Below are 27,487 nucleotides of genomic sequence, written 5' to 3'. Positions count from 1 at the left end.
CAAGGTAAATTTGGTAAAATGGCAGCTGAGATCGTGTGTAAAGCAAGGTGAAAGACAGATAATTTTTGCTTGTAACCACAAAGATTGCTTTCCTAAGATGCTTTAAAGAACTTTTAGCTGTGTATGTTTATCCCAATAAAATTTTCAATTGGTTAATCGATGGTGAATTTTCAGGAGTGATTTCTAGTTGAGAAACTGAAAACATAGATGAGCTGCTTTCCAGCTGATTTCGATGCTTTTCGCATCATTACAGATCACAATAAACAATACCTGGAATTATTTTGTCTTAAAGAGACCATGAACTCCATTGTTAAAAGCCGTGTGCCTACAATACCTACTATGACATTCGTACTGACTGTTAGTTGTAAATTAGATGCTGCGCTTACGTCACTCCGCAGTACGTCCTTGTAGTTCGGGCTGTGCATTTTTATGGTGGTGTGCGCGCGACGGTGTCATCGCAGCTGGACGGTCTACAAACGGTCGCGGGCTCGCGACGCCAAATAACGGGAACCGGATCGTCGCGACCCCGCCTCCCCTCCTTAAAATCCATACGTTCAAGGCATAATGAACGGACTTCAAGAAAATACCGTTTTAATTGAAATGGAGAATGCGGTAGATTCACGTGATGGAGGTAACTGACATGTTCCGTGCCGGAGTTTTGGTGATTTTGTCACCAAAATGGTATTTATTGTTATTTAACTATGATCATGGAGAGTTCTAAAATGGTTTTTTATCGGTATTACAAAATTGTGACAGTATTATAAGAAGTTATTTTTGTGGTATTACTAAAACAAAATATTGAACTTTCGACATGTTGAATTATTTTAGTCACAAAACATTATTTCAAATATAGTTCTGCTTATAAAACATTATTTAAATGTGTCTATGCATTCCCGACGGCACGATGTGATTTTCCTGTCATCAACAAGTAGCTTAGACCTCAGTAATAGCAAAGTATTTTAGCTGGTCTTAGATCAAGTACATCCGTCCAAGGAAATATTGCAAAGGGTTTAATGTGGAGTAAGGGCAATGACTCGTGTAGACATACAGATGTTTTGTGTTCTTTTCAAGAATTATGCGTTACTGCGGTATGACTTGTTGGTACTGCTGTCGATCATTTACCACCGCCTCTACTCGGGATAAAAGATGCCGTGAACGGCCTCCCCTTAACTGCATTATCAGCTCCTTTTAAATGCATCGCTGTCATCGTGGTCTGCACTCCTTACTGAATGAGACAGTGCTACCATTGATGTGAGGCCTGTCCCTCTTTGTCTGCTAGGGACAAAAAAAGCATAGGGAAATGTTTAAATGTGCGCCATTTGTTAATTATTATTTTTTAATCGAAACTCGGAGTTGCCCTCTATGTACACTGGTTTGTTTACTGGATTCGAGCTATTTACTTTGATCGAAGACGCTGGGGGTTTTAGCCAACAAATTTTTGGTTATGTGGGCGTAGCGTTTTTACAGTAACTGTTTTCACAGCTGATTATAACAGGGGATTCGGTATGCATTTTGTTTCTATATTGCCTAACAGTTCATTGCATCATTGATTTCATATAAATTTCTCTGGTCTGGTTTTGCATCTTTATTACATTGTCCAAAATAGTCTAATACAATTTAATAATTTAATACTTTCTATAGTTGATTGTTATTTAGGTGTTGTACAAGCTGTGCTTTTAATAGTGTAACATAAGCACTTCATATAAAAGACCACAGGCACAGATGTATCATAGACTGGTTTTTGTCTGAACAGTCTCTTGCATTAAGAAGGTCCCTGGCTGACTAAGTACTTTTACTTTGCGGTGTATCAAGCACAACCATATTAGCAGTCATTAACAGGAGCTGTTCAAACACATACAGTCCATATTTTTCTAATCATGATCAGTTTTGCAACTTTATTTTATTATATAATTTTTTTATTTTTGCTGATTTACCATTGCATCCTGCTCTGGAGCACAAAATGGGTTCAGCGACAGTTGGTAAGGATAAATATGAGCAACACATTCCAGGTGGCAGGTGCTACAGTGCTCTGCTGGTGAGACATGGTGGGACAGGCCAGTGAGACATGTGATTGGTCTGCTGTGGAGGGGCATGACACCTGAAACGACTAGGCGCTGATTGTCTTACATATACACGGGCGAAAATTTCATTTCACTGTTAGAGGAACAATCAATAGAAAAAATTCTCAAGAGCAATTTCTGAGGGGGACACCAAAGATGCTGCCGAAGTACTGTTGTACTTGTATTAAATGTATATAGAGGAGACCCTTATTACTATTATACTACATAATTGACAGATAAATAACTTAAGGTTAGCATGTTTGATGCTTTAATTATACATTATAAAGCCATTACTTTCATTCTTTTCTCATGAAGAGTTTATAAAATTGCATTTGATTTGATTTAGATTGGAAAAATTATCATATATCATTTTTCCTTTTTTTCCATTTAGGCTGGGTGACAAAACATACACAGCATGCAGGTTATTTACACTAGGATAGACGCAACACCCCTTAATTAGCTAATAAAGCTAAAGATTCACCCCCCAGGGTAACAGAATGAACAAGATGCAATCTGGTTACAAAAGTAAATATGTGTTTTTCTACTGAGTGGTAGAAGTAAAGAAACATGTTTGACACATCCGCTGTTATAAGTGAACGTTTGGAAAGTAGCTACTTACTAATGGTCAGCCACCATCGTGCCATGGACACTCATACTGGACTAATGTATGTGGTTGTAGGATCGGTGATAGCAGTCAGTGGACTAAACCACTGTGAGGGACAGGGGGGAACAAAATTTTTCAAAACTTAAAAATGCATTGTTTTAAATTTGTAATCTACACAAATGCTTTCAATACATATTATTCTGTTATGTCAAATTACATAGTTTGGTTTACAGTAACGTATATGTATATGTGGGGATGTATGTATGTGTGTGTATATATGTATATATGTATATATATATATATATATATATATATATATATGTGTGTGTGTGTGTGTGTGTGTGTGTGTGTGTGTGTAAAAAAATATGGATGTGGGCAGCCCTCATGAAGTGTGGGTCCTGATCCCCCTTTTCCACCTCGGGATTTACGCTTATGCTTACACACCTGTACTGTATGTGGCAGGGACCAGACAGTAGTGTTTCCCCTACCATATATTAGGGGCACCCCCCCCCCCCCCACGACACCTCCCGCCCCCCTTTGAAAGTCAGGTTAATTTTATTTAATTTTATTTTCTATATAGTGCCAGATCACAACAAAAGTCATTTAAGGTTACGTTTCCTATAGAGCAGGTATATACATTGTCCTTAAATAGCCTTATCTTATTTATCTTATTTACACAACAGCTTGTCATTTTTTGTCTCTACACAGTCGCACATTTATAATTCCCCTCTGCTCCCTGTATTGCGCATGGCGGAGTTCCACCCCGATGTGTGCGCATAGACAGGTGTGCACACACACAGGTGAGCGCACTCCTACCAGCAGACAGAGTGCGCTTCGGAAAATGTCACGTTTACCAATTCATTTAATATGTCGGTGTCCGTCTGCCCCCCCCCCCCCCCCTCAAAAAGCTGTAAACATAGGGGACAGATAAGAGTCCTGATCATCTACAGTTCATATCAGTTTACCCACCTCTCCTCCATGACCAAACATGTTCAAGCACCAGCTTGAACTAAATATTATCCTTTATTAAGGCAAATTCTAACAAAAAGTTGTATTTTTGTTGCATGATGTGGATAAATTTGTTGGTACCCTTCCACAAAAAAAACAACAATCTCTGAAATAACTGGAAACTGAAAAGTTTAATGGCATCCCTTATTGTTTATTTCATATTTAACATAAATCAGACTTGGCTTTTGATTATTGATTCAGAATTTTTTATATAATTAAACAAATGAAACTAGCACGGTACCCTTAATTTAATATTTTGTGGAACCACCTTTTGCAGCAAAAACTGCCAACAAGTGACCTCTGTACTTCACAATGAGATGGCTACACTTGCCAACAGGTAGTTTGGCCCACTCTTCCTGAGTAAACTGCTCAAGTTGTCTGAGGTTTGAAGGGTAGCGGCTCCGCACTTCAATTTTCAGAGCTTTCCATGTTTGATAGCAGTAAGATCTGGGCTCATGGAGGGCCACTAAAGAATAATCCAATGTTTTTTTTTCTCAGCCATTCTTAAGGGCTTTTAGCTGTATGTTTTGGGTCATTATCCTGTTGGAGGACCCTTGACCTGCGACTGAGCATTCTGTCACTAGGCAGTATGTTTCGCTCAAGGATGCCTTGATAGTTTTGAGACTTCATTGTGCCCTGCACAATTTTAAGGTTCCCCATGCCAGATGCAACAAAGCAGCCCCAAAGCAAAACTGAGTCCCCTCCATGTTTCACAGTAGGGATGGTGTTCTTTTCTTTTAAAGCTTCATTTTTTCCTTCTGTAAACATAGAGCTGATGTGAGTGGCCAAAAATTTCTAGTTTTGTCTCATCAGTCCAAAGGACAATCTCCCAGAAACTTTGGGGCTTGTCAGCATGCATTTTGGGGAATTCCACTCTGGCTTTTTTATATTTTTCTGTCAATAACGGACCCCTCCTGGGTCTTATTCCATGGAGCCCATTATTGTTCAAAATGCAACGGATGGTGCAATCAGAAAGTGACGTTCCTTGACCTTTGAGCTCAGCTTGAATGGTTTTGGATGGTTTCCTTAGCTCTTTTTCTACCATCTGCACTACCCTTCTGATCAACCTGGGGTTGCATTTCCTCTTGTGTTCACATCCTGGGAGGCTGACCTATGGTCACAGGAACATGAAGCTGCATGGATATGGTCTTGTAGCCTATACCTTATGTATAATCTTCTTTCTGAGCTCCTCTGACAGCTCTCCTTTTCTTTATTTGGTCCATGTTCAGTGTGATACCAAACAACAATGTAGCATGTTCTTTCCCTTTAAATAGACTGAATTACTGTTGAAAAACTTGAAGGAACCCGTATTACTAATTAAGGTTAAATGCTTAGTTTGAAACATGACTATAATGCAAGTATAAATTTTCTCTTTCGGGGTACCAACAAATCTGTCCATACTATTTTAGCATATTTTTGTGAAATAACGAATCATTTTTTTTCACAATTTTATTGGTGTACTCTATCACATACTAAAGGCATGTAGGTATACAATAGACAATTCCTTTTAATTGAATCACTTTTCAGGATAAATGAAGCATTGTTCAACGTCTGTATGCATACAATAAATCATTAAATGAATGGCAGACTTCCTAGGCCTGTATTCTTATCATTCAGTGAACATATATCTTTGTAAGTGTTATTTTTCACTGTCCGCTAACTGAAATAAATGCATTTCATGAACAAAATTTCACCTAAGTGAGGAGCTGTCAACACGGGTTCAGTGAACGCAAACAGTGTGTTATTTTCCAGACTGTCTGGCTGATCCGGTTTGTGTCATGATTCTGTTATAGCCGTTTGATGCTGTTCATGCAGTTTTAATTAAAGCAGAAGAAGAGGTGCTTCATCTAACAAATGAAGCAGCACGACTAAAAAATGCAAGTAAACTTCTATGTTACTATGTGTTTTCCTAACTGATTAGTTGGTCGCCAGATCATATGATTAATCAAAGTAATTGTTTTTGCAGCCCTGCTTACAGCAGCAGGTCTGTATGTCTCTTGCAATTCAATTCTAAAATAACATTTGCTCAAATGACAGTTGTGTTGTTCATGTAATATTTTTTGGAATACTATTTAACTGTAAGTAGTGTTAATGTTATAAGTATTGTGAGTATGTCAACCGTTGGACAAAATTTTTTTCAATGCTTTGCTTGAATTATAGTTATATATCACAGAATTTTGCAGCATGTTTTAACAGCTACTGCTGCTGAATAAAGTTTTTGGAATGTTAGTCTGTGCAGGGTAGTATGTCTGAGGAATATTGTACTGAAAATTAGATCTTCACATACACAGTTTAGGTGTCCATTCGCAGGCAGATGTTGTAATCAGTGTTATTGCTCTGTTGAAAGAGATTTTTTTTCATATGAAATGGCAAGACAGCATTACTCTCACTTCCCCATTCCCATACATTTAGTGTTTTTGGTTTGTTTGAACTCCTTGCACTTTCTTCTGTACGGTACATACAGCAAGCAGCATGCAGTGGACCCACTCCCTGCTGGAGTCTGACTGTGAGTTTTAAGGGTGTTTTCACACCAGGGTGTGTTCACAGTTTTTAGTTCAGATAAAATTGTGGTTAAATTTCCCCCTTGGTGCAATTCGCTTGGGCAGGTGTGAAGACAATAATCGCAGTCAGGTGTGGACCAGATCCATAGACCAAGACCATTGAGAGAAGCTGATCTTGATCCGGTCCCAGATGGACTCTGGAGTGGTTTGTTTGTGATGTGACTGTGATCTGACCTCAGTCTGACCCAACTACCAGGTGTACTCTGAGAGTTTGTGCTGAACGACTCCCGTAACCCGGTGTGCTTTGCGAAAATGAACCGAGGTCTCGCTTGGTCTAGCTGTGAGATATGTTGGCTTTTTGAAATGTAGGCACATGACTACAACTGTCAGCTCCTAAAAACAACTCATAAAAACTGAAGTTTTCAAAATGTTCAATCAAAGGCTGGAAGAGAGGGAAAAACAGTACAAGTTTACAAACTCCCTAAGAATACATGTTATATTTTGCCTCTCACTTCTAATTGTCAAATCCCACCACTGGGGAAGCTTCCTATAACATCATTTGTATATCTGCCACGCAGAGTGGATTAGGAAATGAGATGGTTTTTTTCTAAAGGATGTGACTGAGTGAACATGCCTGAACCCTATCCTTGACTTTCCTTTGTGGTATGCACAGAAGTGCAGAGAAGCTTCGTTTATGGCATTTGTTACAACAGCCAAGATATTATTCCTGCTCCTGGTATTGACAGTTATTTGGTGCTTTGAATTCCCGCTTTAATACTATATATTTTCAGTAATATTTTCAGTAGCTTTTCCACTACGCTAGTTACAGTATGTAATCATAAAACTTTCACTATCTTCCTGTGTGGTTCCTCACTCCCCAGTGATGTTTGAAGGGAATATCAAACTTATAATAATTCTTATAGCAATGTGGCACAATTTAATTTAGCCTATTATTTTATAATAGCTGGATTATAAGCTACGGTTTAATGCACCCACCATAAAAAATGGTTTTGCAATCAAGCAGAACTTCTGCTTGGTTGTCATGGTGTATCTGCTTGGAAACAGCTCTTTTCCTGATTTCTGCATTGTGCTGTAGTAGACTCTGTACTACTAATCCAATACTTTATCTTAACGATATGATTGTGCGTCACCTTACTTATATCACTGGACACAAAACGTTAATGGTAGCTTGTTCGGTAGCTTGTTCTGTCAAACACTCCAAACAATACAAAGCTAAAGAGGGTGGCTCTGTACTGGGAGGGACTACTACACAGTGTTCTGCACATAAATGAGAAGTATAGTACATCATATACTACATTACAGTGCATACAGTATGGATATTCATTCATTTTCTGATTAAGCCGGGAGGCTGGAGCTTTACAGTGGACGATATGGTCAAAATGTAATAATATTTTTGGTTAAAATCCCAATCCATGATATACAGATCCAGTCAAAAGTTTAGTTACGCCAAGCTGCCCACAAAGGAGAGGGATAGTGTCCCATCCCATGACATTGACTCATTATAGAAAAAGTACAAAAGTTGAGTACAAATGACCATTTATCACCTCAGTCAATAACTGTGCACTTCAGTACAATACTCACTCAGTATGAACACATAACAACAGGGCTGGGTATTGACATAGATGCACAGCTGTCATCTGTATGTCATGAGGCCAGAAATTTAGTAATCTATACCAGCGTTTCTCAAACTATGAGCCATGGAACGGTGCCGGTCCGTGAGAGGGTTCCTGCCAGTCTGCGGAGCCTCGCTTCTGCACCAATAAAAATTAAGTCAGATCAGGTCAGGTATAATCATAATAATAACAATAATAACAATAATAATACTATCTATCCATCCATCTATCCATCCACGGCGGGGGGTTGGGGGCGGTCGTTTCTGCAGGGCCCTACAGCCCCAAAGTCTGACATGACTGGTCCCCAGGACAAATAAGTTTGAGAAATGCTGGTCTATACCAATCCCCAACAAAACAATAAATCCATGTACTTCAACATACGTACATTTCTTTATTAAAAACATTTGATCATTGCAAAAAAACAACAAAATGTTGGCATGTAGCTTTGAAGTAATAATAAAAAAAACTACAGTGTTTACAGCTTTGGTGGTGGTGGGGGAAAGGGGGGGGGGGGCAGACGGACACCGACAGGATTCATGGTGTTCATGTGTTTCTTTTAATGACAGCAGTTAATATAACCACTGAAGTAAACATCAGAACATTTCTTTTTATGACAATTATCCACAAAGTGTGCAGCTTTTGTCACTGCAGTGTATCTTTCTGGGCTTCTGGACGAACATTTCTAGAGCATTTTGATTTGGAAAGTAAGAAACATCTGCCTCATTTATTGAGATCTGCATGCAGGCTGCAAGATGGTCTCCTTGCAGCCTATTGCGGATGTTGGTCTTGACCTGCAAATACATTAACTGTTAGGCTTTAAAAGTGATAGCTGATAGCTTAAAATAATGATAGTTTAAAGCAGAAAATCTCATTGTGAAACGTATTTTGTTTTTTGTTGTTTTTTACTATTTTAAAACGCAGATATTCTTGTCAGCTTTTCAGGTGGGTCACATATTTTCCGATGCGCGCTCTCTTTCCGCTGGCGGGAGTGTGCTCACCTGTGTGTGTGCGCGCGTGTCTGTGCGCGTGCATCGGGGCGGAACTCCGTCATGCACAATTCAGACAGCAGAGGAGAATTGTAAACCCGCGACCGCATAGAGACGAAAAATGACAAGCTGTTGTTGTGTAAATAAGATAAATAACATAAGGCTATTTAGTTTGTTTAATAAAAGGACAGTGTATAGACCTGTTCTATAGGACAGTGGCATGTAGCCAAGTATTTAAAACAATACTGTGCTTAAAATACAAACAGGGTTCATATCCCCAATAGCCACGGGCTTAAAAATAAATGTAATGTAGATCAGTAACTTGTCAGACGGGTCGCTGGGCTAAACCAAGTGTTTTAAATAACAGAATAAACCACAAAATCATTTATGGCAGTGCAAAACTTAAAAGTATTTTTTATCCGTAGCCTATAAGTCACACTTTTGAAATAAGCTTATGATCTGTTAACATTTTGTGACTGTCAGGATTTAAACCATGTTTATGAATGTAGTACAAATGGTTCAAGAAAAATATGCATTTTATTTTGGGCATGTCCCCTTGTTTTTTTTTTTTTTAATGGGGGGGGCTTGATAAGTGGACTAGAACACTTGTATTGTAGGCATACTTGTTGCTTCTGTCAGGTCCGGAAGTATTGTATCCCTAGTACCTACAGTACTGTGGAAAAATAGGCACCATTATGTTTTCAGCATTTTGGTTTCAAATTGATACTGATGTATCGGTTCTCGTGGCATCCATATTCATATGTGTACAGATGTTTATCTGTGTCTCTCATGGAGATCGGGTATGTGAAAATTACCCAACTTCCCTAAATAAGTAATGTACTTCCATTATGTTCTGTTTCTTTCTATTATATTCTGTTGTGTGCTACGTTGTGCACAAATGCTACAGTGCTGGAGAGGTTTGCATGAAGTGAAGTGATAAGTGATACGTTTCTGACGTGTTTGTGGACGTGTTTGCTTTGTATTTGTTTGACAGGTTTATCCAAGTTTGACGGTTACTGGTATATGCACTTAATGAAAACCTGCCTGATTTCTGTTCAGTTTACGTGGCCAGTCTCTTTTCCAACCTTGTCTGTCTCCATCTGGTAGAAGACAACAATGCAATGAGCTTGAAACAGACGTCAAACAGAGAGCTTCGATCAACAGGAAACTCCGATGTAAGACCTACTGCATTTCCTTATTTAATGTGAGCCTCATGCTCATTTTGTTCAAATGTTAAATATAACATTCTCTCATTATTAGTAATTTAACGGATGTGTGAAACAACTAGTCTGTTTAAATAAACTGCCTTTAAATATAGCTTATATTAAAGTTGCTTTATGAGAATACAGTTATATTTTGACTTCATTGCAAGAATTGAGCTGAATACTAACTTAGAGGCTGCTGAATTAAAATGTAAGGAATTTGTAGTGCATTATGCACAGAATAGTGGGTGCAAGCCTGTGTCCTACACAAAACTTGACCAATCAGCAGCTCAGATCTATGCAGTTGCGTAACATGCAGCATTTGCTAACAACCAATCCCTGCACAGAGTGGAAATGAGACTGAATCTGTCCGTCTTCTTCCTTTGCTGGCTGAGGTAGGTTGTCACAGGAAGCACAAATTTTCTGTCTGTCTGTGGATCCTCGTGTGTACATTTATATCCTCCTTTGTCTCTGTCTGTTTATACCAATTAAAATTTCATTATGTGTTTCAGCAGTTGTGTAGGCTTATGCTTTTGATTTATCTTAATAATTAATGTTGGATAATTGTCAAAAGAACTGTCATTCCTCTATTGTGAGTAAATAGCCTTTGGAAAAAAATTTGAATTAAACCTCCCCCAAATCATCACAGGTAGACAGTAGAATCCATTTAAGCTGCCTGATTCCCTGGTGTTCATCTATTATGTGGTTAATGAGATTCTCTGTATAACAGCATCATATTACACCATGACCTGTATTAAGTCAATCTTCGATACCACAATAGTGTAATACTGGAGCTAAAGTCTCCATGTATGAAGGCATTAGCAGGAATAAAAATAACAAATATACTGATAGACTTTATCAGTCCTCAATGGGAAACAATATAATACTCATATATGTTGAATTAAACTGAGCTGTGAGACTTGTTTTCAGTGAGTCTTGTTTTCAACTGCTTTTGTTCCTGTTGAGCAGACTGTGCTGGCCCTTCTAGTGCACGTCAGGAAGATGTGCAGCTGGAAACCACTGATGCACAAGACACCCGTTGTTTCTCCCTTGTGGTTCTGTTAGACTAGCAGCATGAGGCTTCATTGCGAGCTCATGTTCTGTAGCATACAGGTCCCTCCTTCCTGCTGGCTCTCTGTCTCTACGCTGTAGTGTTTCATGTGTGCTCCATGTTCCTTGCTTGGTCCAAGGGTCTGTGGGCGTGTGTGCGGCTACATAATATTGGTTCTTCAATTCCACAGTGTTGGCTCTGATTCCTTTTTTTTCTTTCTGCATGTTTATCTGTTTCAGCTGTTTTTGAGTTTCCTTGGTTTAGATTTTTATTTGCATTAAAACTGGAAGTAAGATAACATGTTTGTGTGTGTATTCTCCTGCTGGTTGGTTTTTCTTCATGCAGACTGAAACAGAAAGGCAGACCCAAGACTCCATCTTCTTCCAAGATGGCATACGTAGAATTGACTTTGTCTTGTCCCATGTGGAGGACCGCAGTGAGGATGGGAACAGGAAACTGGTGAGATTTTCACGTGTACAACCGCTACATCAACAGACTGTAAATTGGTACAAGAGCATATTTTGCCAAACTGGTGCAAAATGGTGTGCCTGGCCATATATAGTAAATAAAAATGACAGATTTTCAATTGCATTTCTAATATAACCGGTCATTCATCCATCCATGATTATTAAATGCTTGTTTACTACAATTACTAGTCCTGAGAATTATGGAGGGTAAGGTGGAGCACATCCTGAATGGGTTGCCAGTCCCTTACGACACACACTTTCACAGTCATTAACAGCAACCCACCAGTGTACCAATCTTGTATGTGTCTACTATCTCTCTGTGCTGTTCTGTAGAGGCATCTTAAGTGTTTTTTATTGGCTAAATCTTGAAAGGTTGGGGCGTTGCCTTGACTTATGCTGTGTTTCACTTTCATGGTCTCACTATTTTAGAACACATAGTGGCATGGTCATGTGTCCCTGTTACTCATCCCCCATTGGTTTATTGGTTCATGAGATACAGCGAGGGCGGAAATTTTGTGGTTTGTTTTTTTCTTGTTCACAGGTACTTCCTCTTTTGATTCTCGTGTGAGTACACTTTTCTGAATTCTGCTTTTCTTGGCAGAAAGTGGGGACTGTCCCCTGGGTGTGTCAAAACAGAGGAACATTTCTGTCACTTCCCTCAGCTTTGGGTGGAGAAGGCATCTGTGGACTGCAGAGGCTTACCTTACAACTATAAAGTGGTGCTTTGCTCACAGAATTATATTCATATATAATTGCTAGATTGCAAGTAGCTATTAAAGTTGTAAGGAGTTGTATAATTGTGGGATTAATGCTAGAATGCAGACAGGAGGTTCAATAGTATACTTAAACTCTGGTGCTGGGGACCCTGGTGCTAGAAATATAGTAGGATACTTAAACTCTGGTCCTGGGGGACCCTGGTGCTAGAAATAGGATACTTAAACTCTGGTGCTGGGGACTCTGGTGCTAGAAATAGGATACTTAAACTCTGGTCTTGGGGGACCCTGGTGCTAGAAATAGGATAGTTAAACTCTGTTGCTGGGGACCCTGGTGCTAGAAATAGGATACTTAAACTCTGGTGCTGGGGACCCTGGTGCTAGAAATAGGATACTTAAACTCTGGTCCTGGGGGACCCTGGTGCTAGAAATAGGATACTTAAACTCTGGTGCTGGGGACCCTGGTGCTAGAAATAGGATACTTAAACTCTGGTCCTGGGGGACCCTGGTGCTAGAAATACAGTAGGATACTTAAACTCTGGTCCTGGGGGACCCTGGTGCTAGAAGCATCTTCAAGCATCTACATTGGACTGTTACACATCTGATCTACATATTGTACCTTAATGTATTTTGCTGTATAAAACATCCATCTTCTGAACTATTATCCTGAGCAGGATCATACCAGACAGCATAGGGCACAAGGCTAGGGAACACTCCCGACAGGAACAGAGGTGGGATTCAAACCTCCGACCTTGGAAATGTGAGGCAACACTACAGCCAACTCTGTCAGTGCTGTGTGAAAGTTGTACAAATTAAGTATTCAACTTGGGTATCAGTGTAAGTTTTATTGTTTGGTTTTTGTACCTGTTGACTAGTAATAAACACTCAATTAAGTGACTAAGTGCTTCATATGTAGTGGTGCAGTTCAGTTTCTACACGTAGCTTAAGGAAGGTTGTAAAATATACTTAGGAAAGCTATGTGCAGAACATCTGGAATATAATAACGAAAAACTGACCCTACCTCATAGCTTTAAAGGAAATTGGTTACGATGCCTCTTTGAAGGTGCTGGTCAGTGTTATAACCTTATGGAGCTGATATGTGTGTGTCTCTAGGATTGGAGGAGGAAGTTTGAGGCCAACTTGATGGAAGAAGGACTGGAGCTGGAGAAAGAGGAATCTGTATGACGAAAGATGTAACATTTTTGTTAGATTAGTGTACTTTTGAAATGTGTTTTTCTTCATAACTCAATCTGTTTGTACATTAAGAGTTTTTTGAGGCAAGAAATCTATAAATATTCACTTGTTACTTTAGCATTATGATTATTGCTAAAAACAAATTGGGATTAATATTATAGCTTGCTATGAACCAACAGAACTTGTAGAACAGGGGTTCTAGCCTGGTTAATGCAATTGGTTTAGCTTCAGAACCCGAATCACAGCCCACACCAGTTTAGAAATACTTTGAGGATGTATATAGGGTATTCAAATTCAAAATAACTTTATTTGTCCCTGAGGGACAATTAAAGGCACACAAGGCAGTTGAACAAGGACACAATGACTTAATGTTCAACAGTATTTGGAAGATGCTGTGCTAAATTGCTGTCAATCTGGTAGATAAGAACTGAATAAATATGTAAAGGGAGGGATTGTTAGTGGGCATGCGGGGGCTCACTAACAATATATGGGTTAAGACTGAATGAATATGGCATATGATATATGATAGAAAACTGTTTGCATTAGATACTTGTATAGTTATGCAAGAATGCTAAGCATCGGAGAAGAAGTATAATTCATCACAAGTAATTTACCTTTGATCTTCCCAGCCTGATAATGAAAGAAAAGTCTTCTTTGTGAAGATCCATGCCCCCTGGAATGTTTTAACCAAGTATGCTGACAAGCTGAAGGTCAAGGTGCCCTTTGACGTCAGTGACACCCCCAGCCCCAAAGACACCACCTTTGAGTGGCTCGTCAAGCCCTTCCGTTTGCCGCATAACATCATGGAGCCCCAGCCTGATTATTTTACTGCCACTTTTGACAAGGAGAAGATTGACTTCTTCATCAACTCAAAGGAGAAGACCTCCTTCACCCCATCCACTCGCAACAGGATCGTGAGTTTCTGTTTTCCCCCTGCACTGCATTCAGATATTCACTCCCAGTATGATAAAGTTACTTTAAATGTATTTCAATGGCTTTTGTGGACTCTGATTTAGAATAACTAAATATTCCATGTATTTTCAGACCTGAAGGCTACATTTAAATTTTGATTGTTTAAAACGCCTATTACCAAGCAAGGTGATGATTTATACTGAACAAAAATATAAACGCAACACTCTTGTTTCTGCTCCCATTTTTCATGAGATGGACTTAAAGATCTACAATTCATTCCAGATACACAATATTACCATTTCTCTCAAACATTTCTCACAAATCAGTCTAAATGTGTGATAGTGAGCACTTCTGCTTTGCTGAGATAATCCATCCCACCTCACAGGTGTGCCACATCAAGATGCTGATCTGACATCATGGGTAGTGCACAGGTGTACCTTATACTGCCCACAATAAAAGGCCACCCTGGAATGTGCAGTTTTTTGCTTTATTGGGGGTCTGGGGACTCAGAACCGGTCAGTATCTGGTGTGACCACCATTTGCCTCATGCAATGCAACACATCTTCTTCACATAGAGTTTATCAGATTGTCAATTGTGGCCTGTGGAATGTTGGTCCACTCCTCTTCAATGGCTGTGCGAAGTTGTTGGATATTAGTGGGAACTGGTACACGCTGTCGTATACGCCGGTCAAGCACATCCCAAACATGCTCAACGGGTGACATGTCCGGTGAGTATGCTGGCCATGCAAGAACTGGGACATTTTCAGCTTCCAAGAACTGTGTACAGATCCTTGCAACATGGGGCCGTGCATTATCTGTCTGAGTGGCTGGTCTCAGACGATCTTGGAGGTGAACCTGCTGGATGTGGAGGTCCTGGGCTGGTGTGGTTACACGTGGTCTGCGGTTGTGAGGCCGGTTGGATGTACTGCCATATTCTCTGAAACGCCTTTGGAGACGGCTTATGGTTGAGAAATGAACATTCAATGCACGAGCAACAGATCTGGTTGACATTCCTGCTGTCCGCATGCCAATTGCACGCTCCCTCAATGCTTGTGGCATCTGTGGCATTTTGCTGTGAGACAAAACTGCACATTCCAGGGTGGCCTTTTATTGTGGGCAGTATAAGGTACACCTGTGCACTACCCATGATGTCAGATCAGCATCTTGATGTGGCACACCTGTGAGGTGGGATGGATTATCTCAGCAAAGCAGAAGTGCTCACTATCACACATTTAGACTGATTTGTGAGAAATGTTTGAGAGAAATGGTAATATTGTGTATCTGGAATGAATTGTAGATCTTTAAGTCCATCTCATAAAAAATGGGAGCAAAAACAAAAGTGTTGCGTTTATATTTTTGTTCAGTGTAGTTAGTCCTAATTACAGTGTAATTGATTGTTCTGATATCATTGACTGACTCTGTCCTGCACAGGTTTACTACATCTTGTCACACTGCTTATACTCAGTGGAGAAGGACAAGAAGGGCATTAAGCGGTTGCTAAGCAATGGCACCTACACTGCTGCATTCCCCCTTCATGACGTAAGGGTCTCCCCATTAGCTATCTGCTAGCCAAGACTTTGTCTGCTTGAAAGCTGCACCCCTGGTGTGCCACTGGTTTTATGGCTTTTCTGTGCGAATAGAGGGAGCTGGAAATGATCATGAGTCAGATTTGTTGCAAGGTTCTATCCGAATTTGTTGCATTGCAACATAATTGATACCTAAGAAGGCTTGGTCGGGTTCATTATCTGAATATATAGATTGATTAATCAGACTTGTATATATCAGTCATCTTCTGCCTGAAAAAATATCACTTGTACGGGAGTAAAAGTGTATGCTTCATTGTAGCCAAAGTAAATGCAAATACCGGTTCTGATAAGGTGACGCATCCAGAGCCCATTGAGCCCACATTTCTGTCAGCTGGGCAATGTTGGGCAGAAGTGGGCACTGGAAGAAATAGGTCACAAATGACTTCTAATTCTCCAAACAGTGCCAGTACTGGCTGAGAATGGAAAAGAGTGAGAATGAGAGGTACAGCCTGTACCGGTACTGGGCTCGGTTCCTCGCCTTTTACAAGGAGCAGCCTCTCAACCTCATCAGGTAAGGAAGTTCCATCAATGGAGATAATTAGTAACCATATATCTACTATACATTGTACAATATAATGTAGTGACATTCCATCGCGAAACATGCTATTAACACTGTGGACCGGACTGGGAAACACTGTATTACCATACTGGGCATAGAAAGGAAATCATGTGTTTGTTGGTAATAACAGGAAGTACTATGGAGAAAAAATCGGCCTCTACTTCGCCTGGTTGGGCTTCTACACAGAGATGCTGATGTATGCTGCAGTGATTGGCCTCCTCTGCTTCCTCTATGGCATCTTTACCTACCACCAAAATGTATGGAGGTATGAACTGCACAGAGGGGCCATTCTTCTCAGAAATACTCAATACTTTATTACTGTTCATAAAAATGATTCTTCATGGTCTCTGGGCACTTGGTTAGCTGGTCAGCATTTGGAAATTAAGCCAATGTTCTGGGGAAAAGGTATTTAAAACATGAGGAGCCAAGTAACTCAGCACTATGCTTTGCTGATCTTTGTTTTCTTTGAATGATGCTCAAAAAGAGAACAAATTGTGATAATTGTAGTACAATTAGCTTTTTACGATTCACAAAGGTAACCAATATGCTGTTGTGAACCCACGCGGGAATCATGTACATCAATGTTTTCCAACCCAGTCCTCAGGGACGCCCAGGCAGTTTACATTTTTTCTCCCTCCCAGCTGCCAGCCAGTCAAGATCATCGAATACCTGGTAGAGGTGTGTTGGGAGTTGGGACGGAGAAACATGTGGACTGTCTGTGGGTCCTGGAGGACTGGGTTGAGAAACACTGATGTACACCATTTTGTGGAAGTTTACATAAAACACCGGAAAAATTTGCCTTTCATAATTTGAATATGTACAGAGAGAAGTCTGCATTATGGTTTATGAAATAGGCCCATTAAATGTGCGATGGTTCTCCATAATTCACCTCTTGTTTATTGGTTCTTTGCTTGGTAACAGTTTTTCTGTAACCTCTTGCAGTAAGGAGATCTGTGACCCAGAGATTGGAGGCTCCATAATAATGTGCCCACTGTGTGATGAATTATGTGGCTACTGGAAGCTCAACTCTACCTGCAGCTCCTCTTGGGTGAGGGATCCGCTTCTGAATACTTTGCTGGTTAACAGGTGGTGGCCTGGAAGTACTATTTAAATCTTAAAATCAAATCAGATAGGCTTTTATTGTCAATTCCATATATGTTCATAACATATAAGGAATTGAAATGCTGTTCCTCTCTCGTCTTTGTAATACCGTATAAAAAAAAGAAAACAGAATGTATAAAGTATAAACATATAAGACATAAATATGATAAAGCTAAAATAAGTAAACCTCTATACAGTATACAGTACAATATACAGTATACAGTCAGTAGTGCAAAAACAGCATAAAAACCAGTAACAGTGATTTAGCAGTGTATAACAGGGATTTTATTTCTCATGCATTTTTTTAAAATAAATTTTGCTGCATGGTTATTATGGTTAGAAAAACAGGGGTTTGTGCTCATGTGCCTCAGTGTTTTGTTTTGTTAACGATTTACGTGTTTCTTCTGTACTCTGCTCTGGACCTTACCTGTCTCTTCTGTTTAAGCAATCACATGTATTTGACAACGCTGGAACTGTGTTCTTTGCTATATTCATGGGCATTTGGGGTAAGATATTGATTTTGATGTCAGTCATGCATTAATTTCAAAAGACATTACGCCACATAGTTATATTTCTGGTACAGATTTAGGCTGGAGGGTCTAACACAGGAGTCTCCACCGCTGATCCTGGAGAACTACTGGTATTTACCTGAGAACAGGTGTGGCTTATCAGAAGCCAGGTAGAATAGAAAACCTACTGGACAGTAGCTCTCTAGGCTTGGAGCTGGAGACTCCTGCTCTAATATTGTAATAGATTATAGGAACATAAGGCTTTTCCATTTTCTTATTCATTTGGATATTTAATATATGTAGGATTTTTAGGGTGACATGACAACTAGAATTTTTAGGTCCCCATACCTTTGTTGCTCATGCATAGCAGAGACTGTGGAAGGCTGTGTGTGACCCGGTGGCTCTCTGGCACAGTGACCCTCTACCTGGAGTTCTGGAAGCGCCGGCAGGCCAGGCTAGCCTATGAATGGGACCTGGTGGATTTTGAAGAGGAGCAGCAGTTGCTCCAGCTTCGTCCTGAATATGAGACCAAATGCACCAAGATGCGAAAGAACTACATCACTATGGTACTGCTCCTCAGACGTTACTCTGGGGAGGGTAACACTTACTGTACAACATCTCTCAAGAAGTCTAAGCATGCCAGTAGACTGGAGGGTCATGACTACTGGGTTGCATCGTTTGTAGTCTGAAAAATTTCATGAGTCATGCAGTTTGGAAAGTACTGACTACTTAATTGGTAACATGATAATACTTAAAAAGGAAGAGTGCAGTGATATATACAGTCAAATGAGGAAATGTATCAAGTTAAAAAAATCTTTTTTGTAATTCAGTTTCTTTGAAAGGAAACTTCATAATTTATTGCAGTTACAGTTTTTTGTACTGGGATCCTTCATATTGGGAGTTTTTTCCAGAACAGAATGCTTTCAGTTACCAGGCAGGAAAAAATATTGCATCTATATAAGTTGTGACCAGCTTGTCTTTGTGTTGTAGGAGATGGAGCCCTACCTTCCCCTAACCAAAAAATGCACTCTCACCTTCCTGTCATCAGCTACTGTGCTCTTCTGGGTGAGTATGCCTCTATCTTTTACTCGCTTCACTTATCATCCATGGCTATACGTACCACATATGTAATTTGTTTGTTGCTGATTGCCTGCTCACTAGCTTGTTCATTCTCCACTGCAGATTGCCCTAATCATCATCTGTGTCATTGGAGTGATTGCTTACCGACTGGCAGCATATGCCGCCTTCGCCAGCATCATGGATAACGGACAAACCAAAAACCTACGGTTTGTGGGCTCCTTCATAACCCCACAGCTAGCCACCTCTATCACCGCCTCCTGCATCAACTTCGTCATCATCATGATCCTCAACATGTTGTATGAGCGTGTGGCTATCTGCATCACTGACAGAGGTAAGGGGACAGCATTTCCTTTTCATCTCTATGTTCATTACTCAGGAAAGCACAAATAATAAATTATCTTCCAGTTACTTGTCCAGTACAACAGCAATAACAACAAAAAATATATATTATTATTATTATAGATGTACAATACATGTTGAAGCACATCAGAAATGCATGCCTTCAATTCCTTCATTGCATTTCCACAGAGATACCAAAGACTCATCTGGAATATGAAAACAGACTGACAATGAAGATGTTCCTTTTCCAGTTTGTGAACTTTTACTCCTCCTGCTTTTACGTGGCTTTCTTCAAGGGGAAGTTTGTGGGCTACCCCGGAAACTACACCTACATGTTTGGTGGCTTGGTTGGGCTGAGGAATGAAGAGGTAGAACCACATTCTTGTTTCATCGTCCTGATTCATTGGCTTAATAATGCAGAAGAAATCTATCAGTGAAATGCAATATCAGTTTGGAAACAGCTGTTAAATATGCCTTGCCTGAATAAAGCTCCATAATTTAAAGTAAAGAAAAGAACCAATATATTGCTTAATAAGTACAAGATTGTAGGCGTTTATTTTTAATGATCACCTGTACCTCCCCCATTGTACAGTGTGGGCCTGGAGGGTGCCTAACCGAACTCACTACCCAGCTGGTTATCATCATGGGGGGCAAGCAGCTGTGGGGCAACATACAGGAGGTTCTAGTGCCGTGAGTAACACTGCAGAGTCCCACATCCATTTGCAGAAGCCATTAATTCAACTGGTAACACTTTACTTAAGGCCATGTTTTAGTAATTTATAAACACATTAATAACAAATTATAATGCATTCATAAAGCATTATAAACATGGCTATAAATATTTATTAAAAGGCATAACATATTATAGCTATGTTTATTATGCATTTTGAATGATTTATACAACAGTTAGTTCCACCCAAGAAATCTACTTGAACAAGAGGTTTCCTTTGAATGCTGTTATGTGGGAATAACCAGCCTACAGCCTTGGGCCTACGACCAAATCACAGCTGTGATATACTGTAGTACAACCTCACTCCTTCCCGCATGTTATTGCTTAATTATGATGCTCTCAAGCATATCTGCTAAGGGGCTTATGTAATCCAGATGTGTTATTCAGCATAAAAATTTAGGGGTTTTCATTTCTGCTTGTGATACTTGACATCAGCCACCACACAGCTCCTATTTATTTGATTCTGATTTATTAATCACACTGAATTTGCTGTGACACTGGGAGCTGCTTCATGTCCCCAGGTGGTTACGGAACATGTGGGGCAGCTGGAGGACGCGCAGCTCTGGGAAAGCATGTCAGCGGTGGGAGCAGGACCATGACCTGCAGGAGCTCGGCCAGCTAGGCCTCTTCTACGAGTACCTGGAGATGGGTGAGCCATAATTTCCAAGACTCCAGAACATCAGCATCCTGAGTAGGGTCAGGCCATACATCTGTAAAATAATATCATTGTGATTATAAACATTCATATTGTCATCAGTTTCATTATAGTATCGTGATATAGCCTAAACACTTGTTTTCTTGCATAATTGACAGTTATAATGCATTATTTTTACAAAAAATTCTATCAAGGTATGAGTCTGCTGTTGCCATAATTTATCATTATACCTGTGACATGCTAAATAACTACCGTATTAATAAGTTTGGTCATCATAACCAGAAAAACTCAAAACCTGTCATATTTTATACTTAGAGGTTTTAAATTTGTTTACTTTTTAAATTGTATGCTTTATCTCTTTTTAACTTGTAGCTTGTTAACTTTGAGATCCAAGGATATAAAGGGTGTTATAAATAAAATGTATTATTATTAATAATTTATTATTACATATGAATTTTAGAATATTGTAATAATATTGGTATTATAAAAATCTCTGAAAATACTGTATTATCATTTTTATGGCATATCAGCCAGCCCTAGTCAAACCCATTGCCTGGAAAGAGGAGTGAGGCAGGAAAAAAAGCAGCAACAGAATGTACTGTTGGTGTTTGCTAGTGTTATGCCCTACAACAACATTTTCTATGCATGTGTGTGTGTGTGTGTGTGTGTGTGTGTGTGTGATTTATTTATTAAAATTACATTTCAGTTTGCAATCCAGTCCTAATTTTGAGCATGTTTACTCTGACAGCAGTAGATGCACCTCAGGAGCTGAAGGCAGCATAACGGTTTAGCTGGCATTAAGGCTTTCTCTTTCTCTTACGGTCGCAGTGATCCAGTTTGGCTTTGTCACGCTCTTCGTGGCTTCTTTCCCACTGGCGCCCCTGCTGGCGCTCCTCAACAACATCGTGGAGGTCCGTGTGGATGCCTGGAAGTTCACCACGCAGCTGCGTAGATCCATGGCTGCCAAAGCGCACAGCATCGGGGCCTGGGAGGAGATCCTTAACACTGTGGCAGTCCTGTCTGTTGTCACTAATGTGAGTGTTTGTGTGATTGGGAGTGTTTTTTCTATTCCTGTCTGTTCTTCCTAGTAGTGCAGGCTGACTGTGTGCTATTGGACATTAATAATTTGCAGGTGCTTAAATGGGAAAAGGGATAATTTAATAGGTCCTGTAAGTTATTCCTTACAGGAACTATTAAATTAGCCCTTTTCCCATTTGCTTTATCCATAAATCTTGAATCACAATGGATTTTATTCCAGTACAAGGAATTTGTTTTGGCATAAATGGTCATATTAACGTAAAATAAACATCACATTCATGTGAGTAAATAATGTAGGATTATAAACTCAGCGTCAAATGCACCTGTTAAGCAAAAAAGTAATCTCATGCTAAATTAATCAATTAATTAAGTTTGATTGAATCAGAAAACTGAGTACTGAGTAAGATCTGAAAGTACAAACCATGTGAAACCAGTCTGGGGTAAATTTGGTCTATTGTTTTTTCTTTTATTATGCATGTCCTTTTATGGCAAGCTTTCTCCCAGTTCCACCCTGGCGATGAACATATCGGTGTCATGTGCCTGACAGTGATCACTTTACTATCTGTGTTCTCATGGATGCCTGCGTCCTCAGTTGACCATGACAGCATTTGTGGTGCATGGATTCCCTTCGGGACACTGACTTGCATTTGCTCAGGCATTCATCATGGCTTTCACCTCGGACATGATCCCACGCCTGGTGTACTACTACGCTTACCACCCCGGTAATAGCATGGAAGGCTACATCAACAACAGCCTGTCTGTCTTCAATATCAGCGACTTCCTTGAGAAAAGCAAACCTAAGTCTGATGTCAATCCAGAATGGTTCAACAGCAATATCACCTTCTGCAGGTCAGTTCCTTTATAAAAGGAATTGATATAAATCTGTAACAGACAACATTCACACGATTATGGTCAAGAAGCATTTTCATTTCTTTTCTGCTTCAGAAATTTGTTTCTATCTTACAATGATGACTTTTCAACAAAGCTAAGTGATACTATAGTCAGTAATGGTCTATAGGCAGTTCACATCTACTGTATGTATGACGTAAAGGGCCATGTCTGAATTTGAAGATGATTTACTGCAGGTACCGCGATTACCGCTACCCCCCAAACCATCAGAGCAAGTACTCCCATTCACTGCAGTTCTGGCACATTCTAGCTGCCAAGCTGGCCTTCATCATCATTATGGAGGTAAAGCTCTTGCTCTGTCATTTTTCCACTGTCTGTTAAACCACATTTATGAATGTTTTTTATTATTTGGATTTTATGCTGTGAAATTACCAGTGTAACTAATCAAACAGTTACATTACACTTATCTAATGATTTTGTTTTTATTAGGCTTTAAACTTTCAACAGTAAGGTTGTGTTTTTGTTACTGTTAATAATTATGTTAAGCAAAGTTATCTGCATGGGCCCATTGACTTGTGACTCAACTACAGGAATATTTTGGAGTTAAAAAAAGTGACCGAATTATTTTTGGCCCCATTAACCTCATTTCCACCAACAATGTGCCGGTGCCGTACTTTTTCCCACTCTGGCATTGGTTCCACATGTTTTCGCCGGCCAGTGGTGGCTTAATGGTTAGGGAAGCGCACTTGTAATTGAAAGATTGCAGGTTCAAATCCCCAACTAGCAAGGTGCCGCCCCCAAACACTGCTCCCCGGGCACTGAATTAGCTGACTCCTGATATGTCACATATGGGAACACATTTCATTGTTGTGTGCTGTGGTGTGTCAACAATGACAATTAAATTCTAAAATTCACCTCAAAAAATGGCCCAGGGCCAGAAAAAAACAACTCCAGCATGGCACCACGGAAAAGCTGGACTTTTTGGCACCTTAACGTCAACGAAATTGGGACAGACTGTTGCGTCCATACCGGGAAAATTCAATCCATAACCAATATAGTTTTGTCTGATATCACCAGAGCCAGTAGTGAAACAACTTGCCGGCTTATTAGCGGAATAATGATAAATTGTCTTTTTATACTCTGTAAAACAAAAGTTTGTTCCACTGGCTAAATTTAATAATACAGTATAAATATGTCGCAGGTCAAATAAATAAAATATTGTGGCGTGCAAGCGGTGAAGAAATCATGAGGCGGACAGCAAAGTTAAGTTTTTAGCATTTTAGCATTTACCATCTTTAATAGGACAGTGGTAAAACAACGCGCAAGAAAAAACTAACACACACAGACGGGGGAGCCTTTGCAGAAACAAAATATCGTAAAATAGCTTAAACCAGTATGGATTATATTTACTGAAAATCAGATATTTCACGTAAAATATAAAATTTGCACTAAAACACTTGTACAATTCCCATAAATTATGCAATGTTACTTCGTTTTTTTTATTCTGTGAAAAATGAAGGATCGATCTACTGGCCAGATTTAATAATGAAGTATAAATATGTTTAACAATAAAGTATAAATATGTTTAACAATAATGTATAAATATGTCACAGGTTGAATAAATTAAATATTTTGACGTTCAAGTGGCAAAGAGATCATGAGGGGGAAGTTTTTTATTGCGCGATCCCTAAATGGACAGCAGTAAAATGATCAGCGAGAATAAATTCGCTTACACACATAGATGGGGAGCCTTTATGGAGACAAAAGTGGATAGAGGCAATAGAGACAGGGCACAACCAAAACCAGTTATACTCTGGAAACTTTTTTTTTCGGTTCGGCAAAATAATGAAACACAGATTAACCTTTACTTTACTTTAGCCACTACCTACGTAGCATTTCTGTTACGTTCTGTTTTGAAACTGGTGGAAAGGTGGGCAGATTCTTAAATGGCACCAAGCGAAAACCAACCCATCATTGACACCAGCACCTGCTCCATGTTGGTAGAAAGGAGGTATTTGTGTCCTTTATCAACTGCAAATTGTGACTGGCTAAATTTCTCCCCCTACCCAGCATGTGGTGTTCACTGTGAAGTTCTTCGTGGCCTGGATAATTCCGGATGTACCCAGTGAAGTCAAGATGCGAATTAAACGGGAGCGCTACCTCATCCAGAAGAAACTGCACAACTATGAGCTAGAGAAGCTGAAACAGTTCAGCAAAGCCGGCACCCCCAACAAAGCCATGACTCCTGGGGGACAGAGCAGCCTAGTTCTGTCCACCATGACTCTCGAAGACATTAATGAGGACAGTGAATACAAACTGCCTGTCCTTCCTTGTGATCCCGCAGATGAGACAGAACTGCAAACCTGTTTGTAATTCCCATCAATAACTAATGACTCACCACCTCCAGTGCCCTTACGTGGAATTGATAGGTGCTGGGGTGTGGGTACCACAGCAGAGCAGCCTGATACTGATCTGGTAGGACACCATTAAGAGGTGACTGTCACGTTCAAGCAGGTCGGTTTTTTGACAGCAGTCATGATGACATTGTGGTAGTCATCCTTGATTTGGGCACATGAGTTGGGCAGTAGGGGTAGGTTTGGTGAGATTTCCTGATAAGTTGGGAGTCGAGAAACCTTTCTGAGGTGAAAAGCCATAGCCTAAACTCATGCACTGCTCATTGTGTTTCTCCTGTTACATGGACATTTGCAGATGCGTCAAAGATTTGGGAGCATGCTTATTTTTGTAATAATTTTTTTTCTGAATATTGACATTCTGTTCAGTCCTCATGTTTTATGTCAATCACTAAACCAAAGTTTGGTTTGATTTGTGTTTGTAACTTTGAGATTAAATTGCACATTTTTGGCTTTTAAGTATTTTTGTCCAGAGTGATATGCGTCTATAATTTATAGGTTTTCCTGATATTTGTATATAATTTATACAGGTGGATATTACATCCTTTAAATTAATCAGGATGGTGTGATTTGGAATCTCTTCTCTATGTTTGTAGAAAGCAAGGTGACAGCCTTAGCAAGGGGAGATTAACAAGTCATACCCTTACCTTTTATAATCACTCAGATGATGGCAGTCAGACTTGTCCTCTTCAAAGTGTACTTTATTAAACAGGTATATGGTTTATTTGGACAAACCTTTCTGGGCTTTTTATACTGTGATATTTTTATTGAATGTGGTAGATTAGTATATTCAAATGTAAACTAAACTGCGCATGTAAAAAGCATGGTACGTACAGTCCTGGATTGTTATGGAAGAGTCCACCATTGCAACTGATAGATGAATCTCCACAAAGAATCCCAATCAGTTTTCATTGGTCTTAAGCTTTAAAGGAGCAACTATGCAATTTAAAATAAAGTAAATGCTGATTTTAGGTATATAATGTATTACGTATACAGATGGAATGAGGATTATTTAAGTAAATTGGGCATAGAGTACAACATGAATAAGCAGGAAAACAGCGAATGTTGAGTAGAACCAGTACTGAGATTTTCCTTTTTTGAACTTTCTCTTCATTTCTTTGATATGTTTGTATTTTTTTATGCTGTTCAGCAATTGGTTTGGTGTTCATTAGTCTGTATACAGCTTCATTGTGCTTAAACTCCAGGGACTTAATCTGATTATGTTCTATACACAATATACAACCTCTCTGGTCTATAAAAATGGTTCTGAACCATGATTACTACTGCTGTAGTGGTTTGTGTTCCAGGTTATTTTTAAATTTCATGGTGCGATACAAAATTATGGTTATACTATAGATGGTGTAAATGTAATTTATAATGCAAAACACCTTAGTATCGCCTGGTAAGCATTAAACAACTCACTGCCTAATTATTTAGGATGTTACCAGGAACAAAAACCATCATATAAGCAGCCCTTCTGTATGTAAAAGGTACGCCCTGTCCCTTACAACCAAATAGTATACATGTACATTTCCATGAGTCAGATTGTACTGGGAAGCATAGTTTGCTTTAACCCAATGTTAAACCCTTAGTTTATGTAACACACCAAGATGCATCAAAAGGTATCATGTATTGTGGCTAATGTTATGTGCCTAATTAAATGATTAATTGAAAAGCCTGACAAATTACATGACTGTTAAAAATGTCCTTTTTTTCCATAAATCCAACAGTGGTGAACTGAAAAGGAATCCAAGAAACCTACAAATAAAAGTACAAAAACCTGCAATAGCTCATCTTATTGTGTTACATGCAAAAAGTAAACAGTGCTCACCGGGCGCACCAGGAGGCGGCGCTGTAGAGCCTCCGTAGAAAGCTGGTTAGGGAAATGCAGTGTCCCAGCCATGACTGGACAGATGATGAAAATTAAAATGTGATCTATATTTTATCCGCTTTAAGAAAAATGCCACTTTACAGCCTTGTTATCAGGTATATACCACAAACTCATTTTTTCTTATTCCCTACCATTTCTTCATATACAAGAAGTTCCTAATCTTTCTGTGTACTGTGGAACAGGGTTATGGGTCTGTTTCTCACCACTACCTCGATGTTCTCCCTGTGGTTTTTTTCGTCACAGTTTGTGGTGTCTCTAAATGGCCTAAACAACAGCCAATTAACTTCTTATTCCGCTACATTTCAGTTAAGCAACCTACTGGGTATTAAACATGCATAACAGATTGCTGGTTGAAATGTGGAGCTTGTAAATTAATTCGCATATAAAATGACATGAGGTCTTATTTA

General features: G+C 39.5%; 1 protein-coding gene across 8 annotated transcripts; it reads left to right on the top strand.

Moving 5' to 3' along the window:
* Positions 1–398: 398 nt before the first annotated feature.
* On the top strand, positions 399–26,877 carry LOC125751428 (anoctamin-5-like). Of its 8 annotated transcripts, none has more exons than XM_049030220.1 (21): positions 399–631; positions 9,901–9,968; positions 11,392–11,505; positions 12,901–12,957; positions 13,340–13,405; positions 14,050–14,334; positions 15,764–15,871; positions 16,320–16,429; positions 16,608–16,742; positions 17,420–17,525; positions 18,024–18,084; positions 18,502–18,653; positions 19,078–19,152; positions 19,270–19,498; positions 19,696–19,874; positions 20,099–20,196; positions 20,758–20,885; positions 21,720–21,925; positions 22,585–22,778; positions 23,015–23,120; positions 24,849–26,877. In XM_049030220.1, exons 5-21 carry the CDS (start codon positions 13,370–13,372, stop codon positions 25,149–25,151), a joined length of 2,511 nt encoding a protein of 836 aa, XP_048886177.1. In that variant the 5' UTR covers positions 399–631; positions 9,901–9,968; positions 11,392–11,505; positions 12,901–12,957; positions 13,340–13,369; the 3' UTR covers positions 25,152–26,877. The 8 variants fall into 8 exon arrangements, with proteins under 8 accessions (XP_048886177.1, XP_048886179.1, XP_048886176.1 ...); XM_049030222.1 differs by having other exon boundaries at positions 12,901–12,986; XM_049030219.1 differs by having other exon boundaries at positions 12,901–13,063.
* The last annotated feature ends 610 nt before the right edge of the window (positions 26,878–27,487 follow it).

Source organism: Brienomyrus brachyistius, chromosome 11, assembly GCF_023856365.1.
Source record: "Brienomyrus brachyistius isolate T26 chromosome 11, BBRACH_0.4, whole genome shotgun sequence".
NCBI classification, from domain to species: Eukaryota; Metazoa; Chordata; class Actinopteri; order Osteoglossiformes; family Mormyridae; genus Brienomyrus; species Brienomyrus brachyistius.
This window is presented reverse-complemented; position numbering and strand designations above follow the sequence as displayed.

Excerpts from the sequence above, each read along its gene's own strand:
- LOC125751428 (XM_049030216.1), top strand. The coding sequence starts at position 565 with ATGAACGGACTTCAAGAAAATACCGTTTTAATTGAAATGGAGAATGCG. Across the intron at positions 16,430-16,607 it reads CAGCCTCTCAACCTCATCAG|GAAGTACTATGGAGAAAAAA; the intron begins GTAAGGAAGTTC and ends TGGTAATAACAG. Across the intron at positions 22,779-23,014 it reads AGCAATATCACCTTCTGCAG|GTACCGCGATTACCGCTACC; the intron begins GTCAGTTCCTTT and ends GATTTACTGCAG.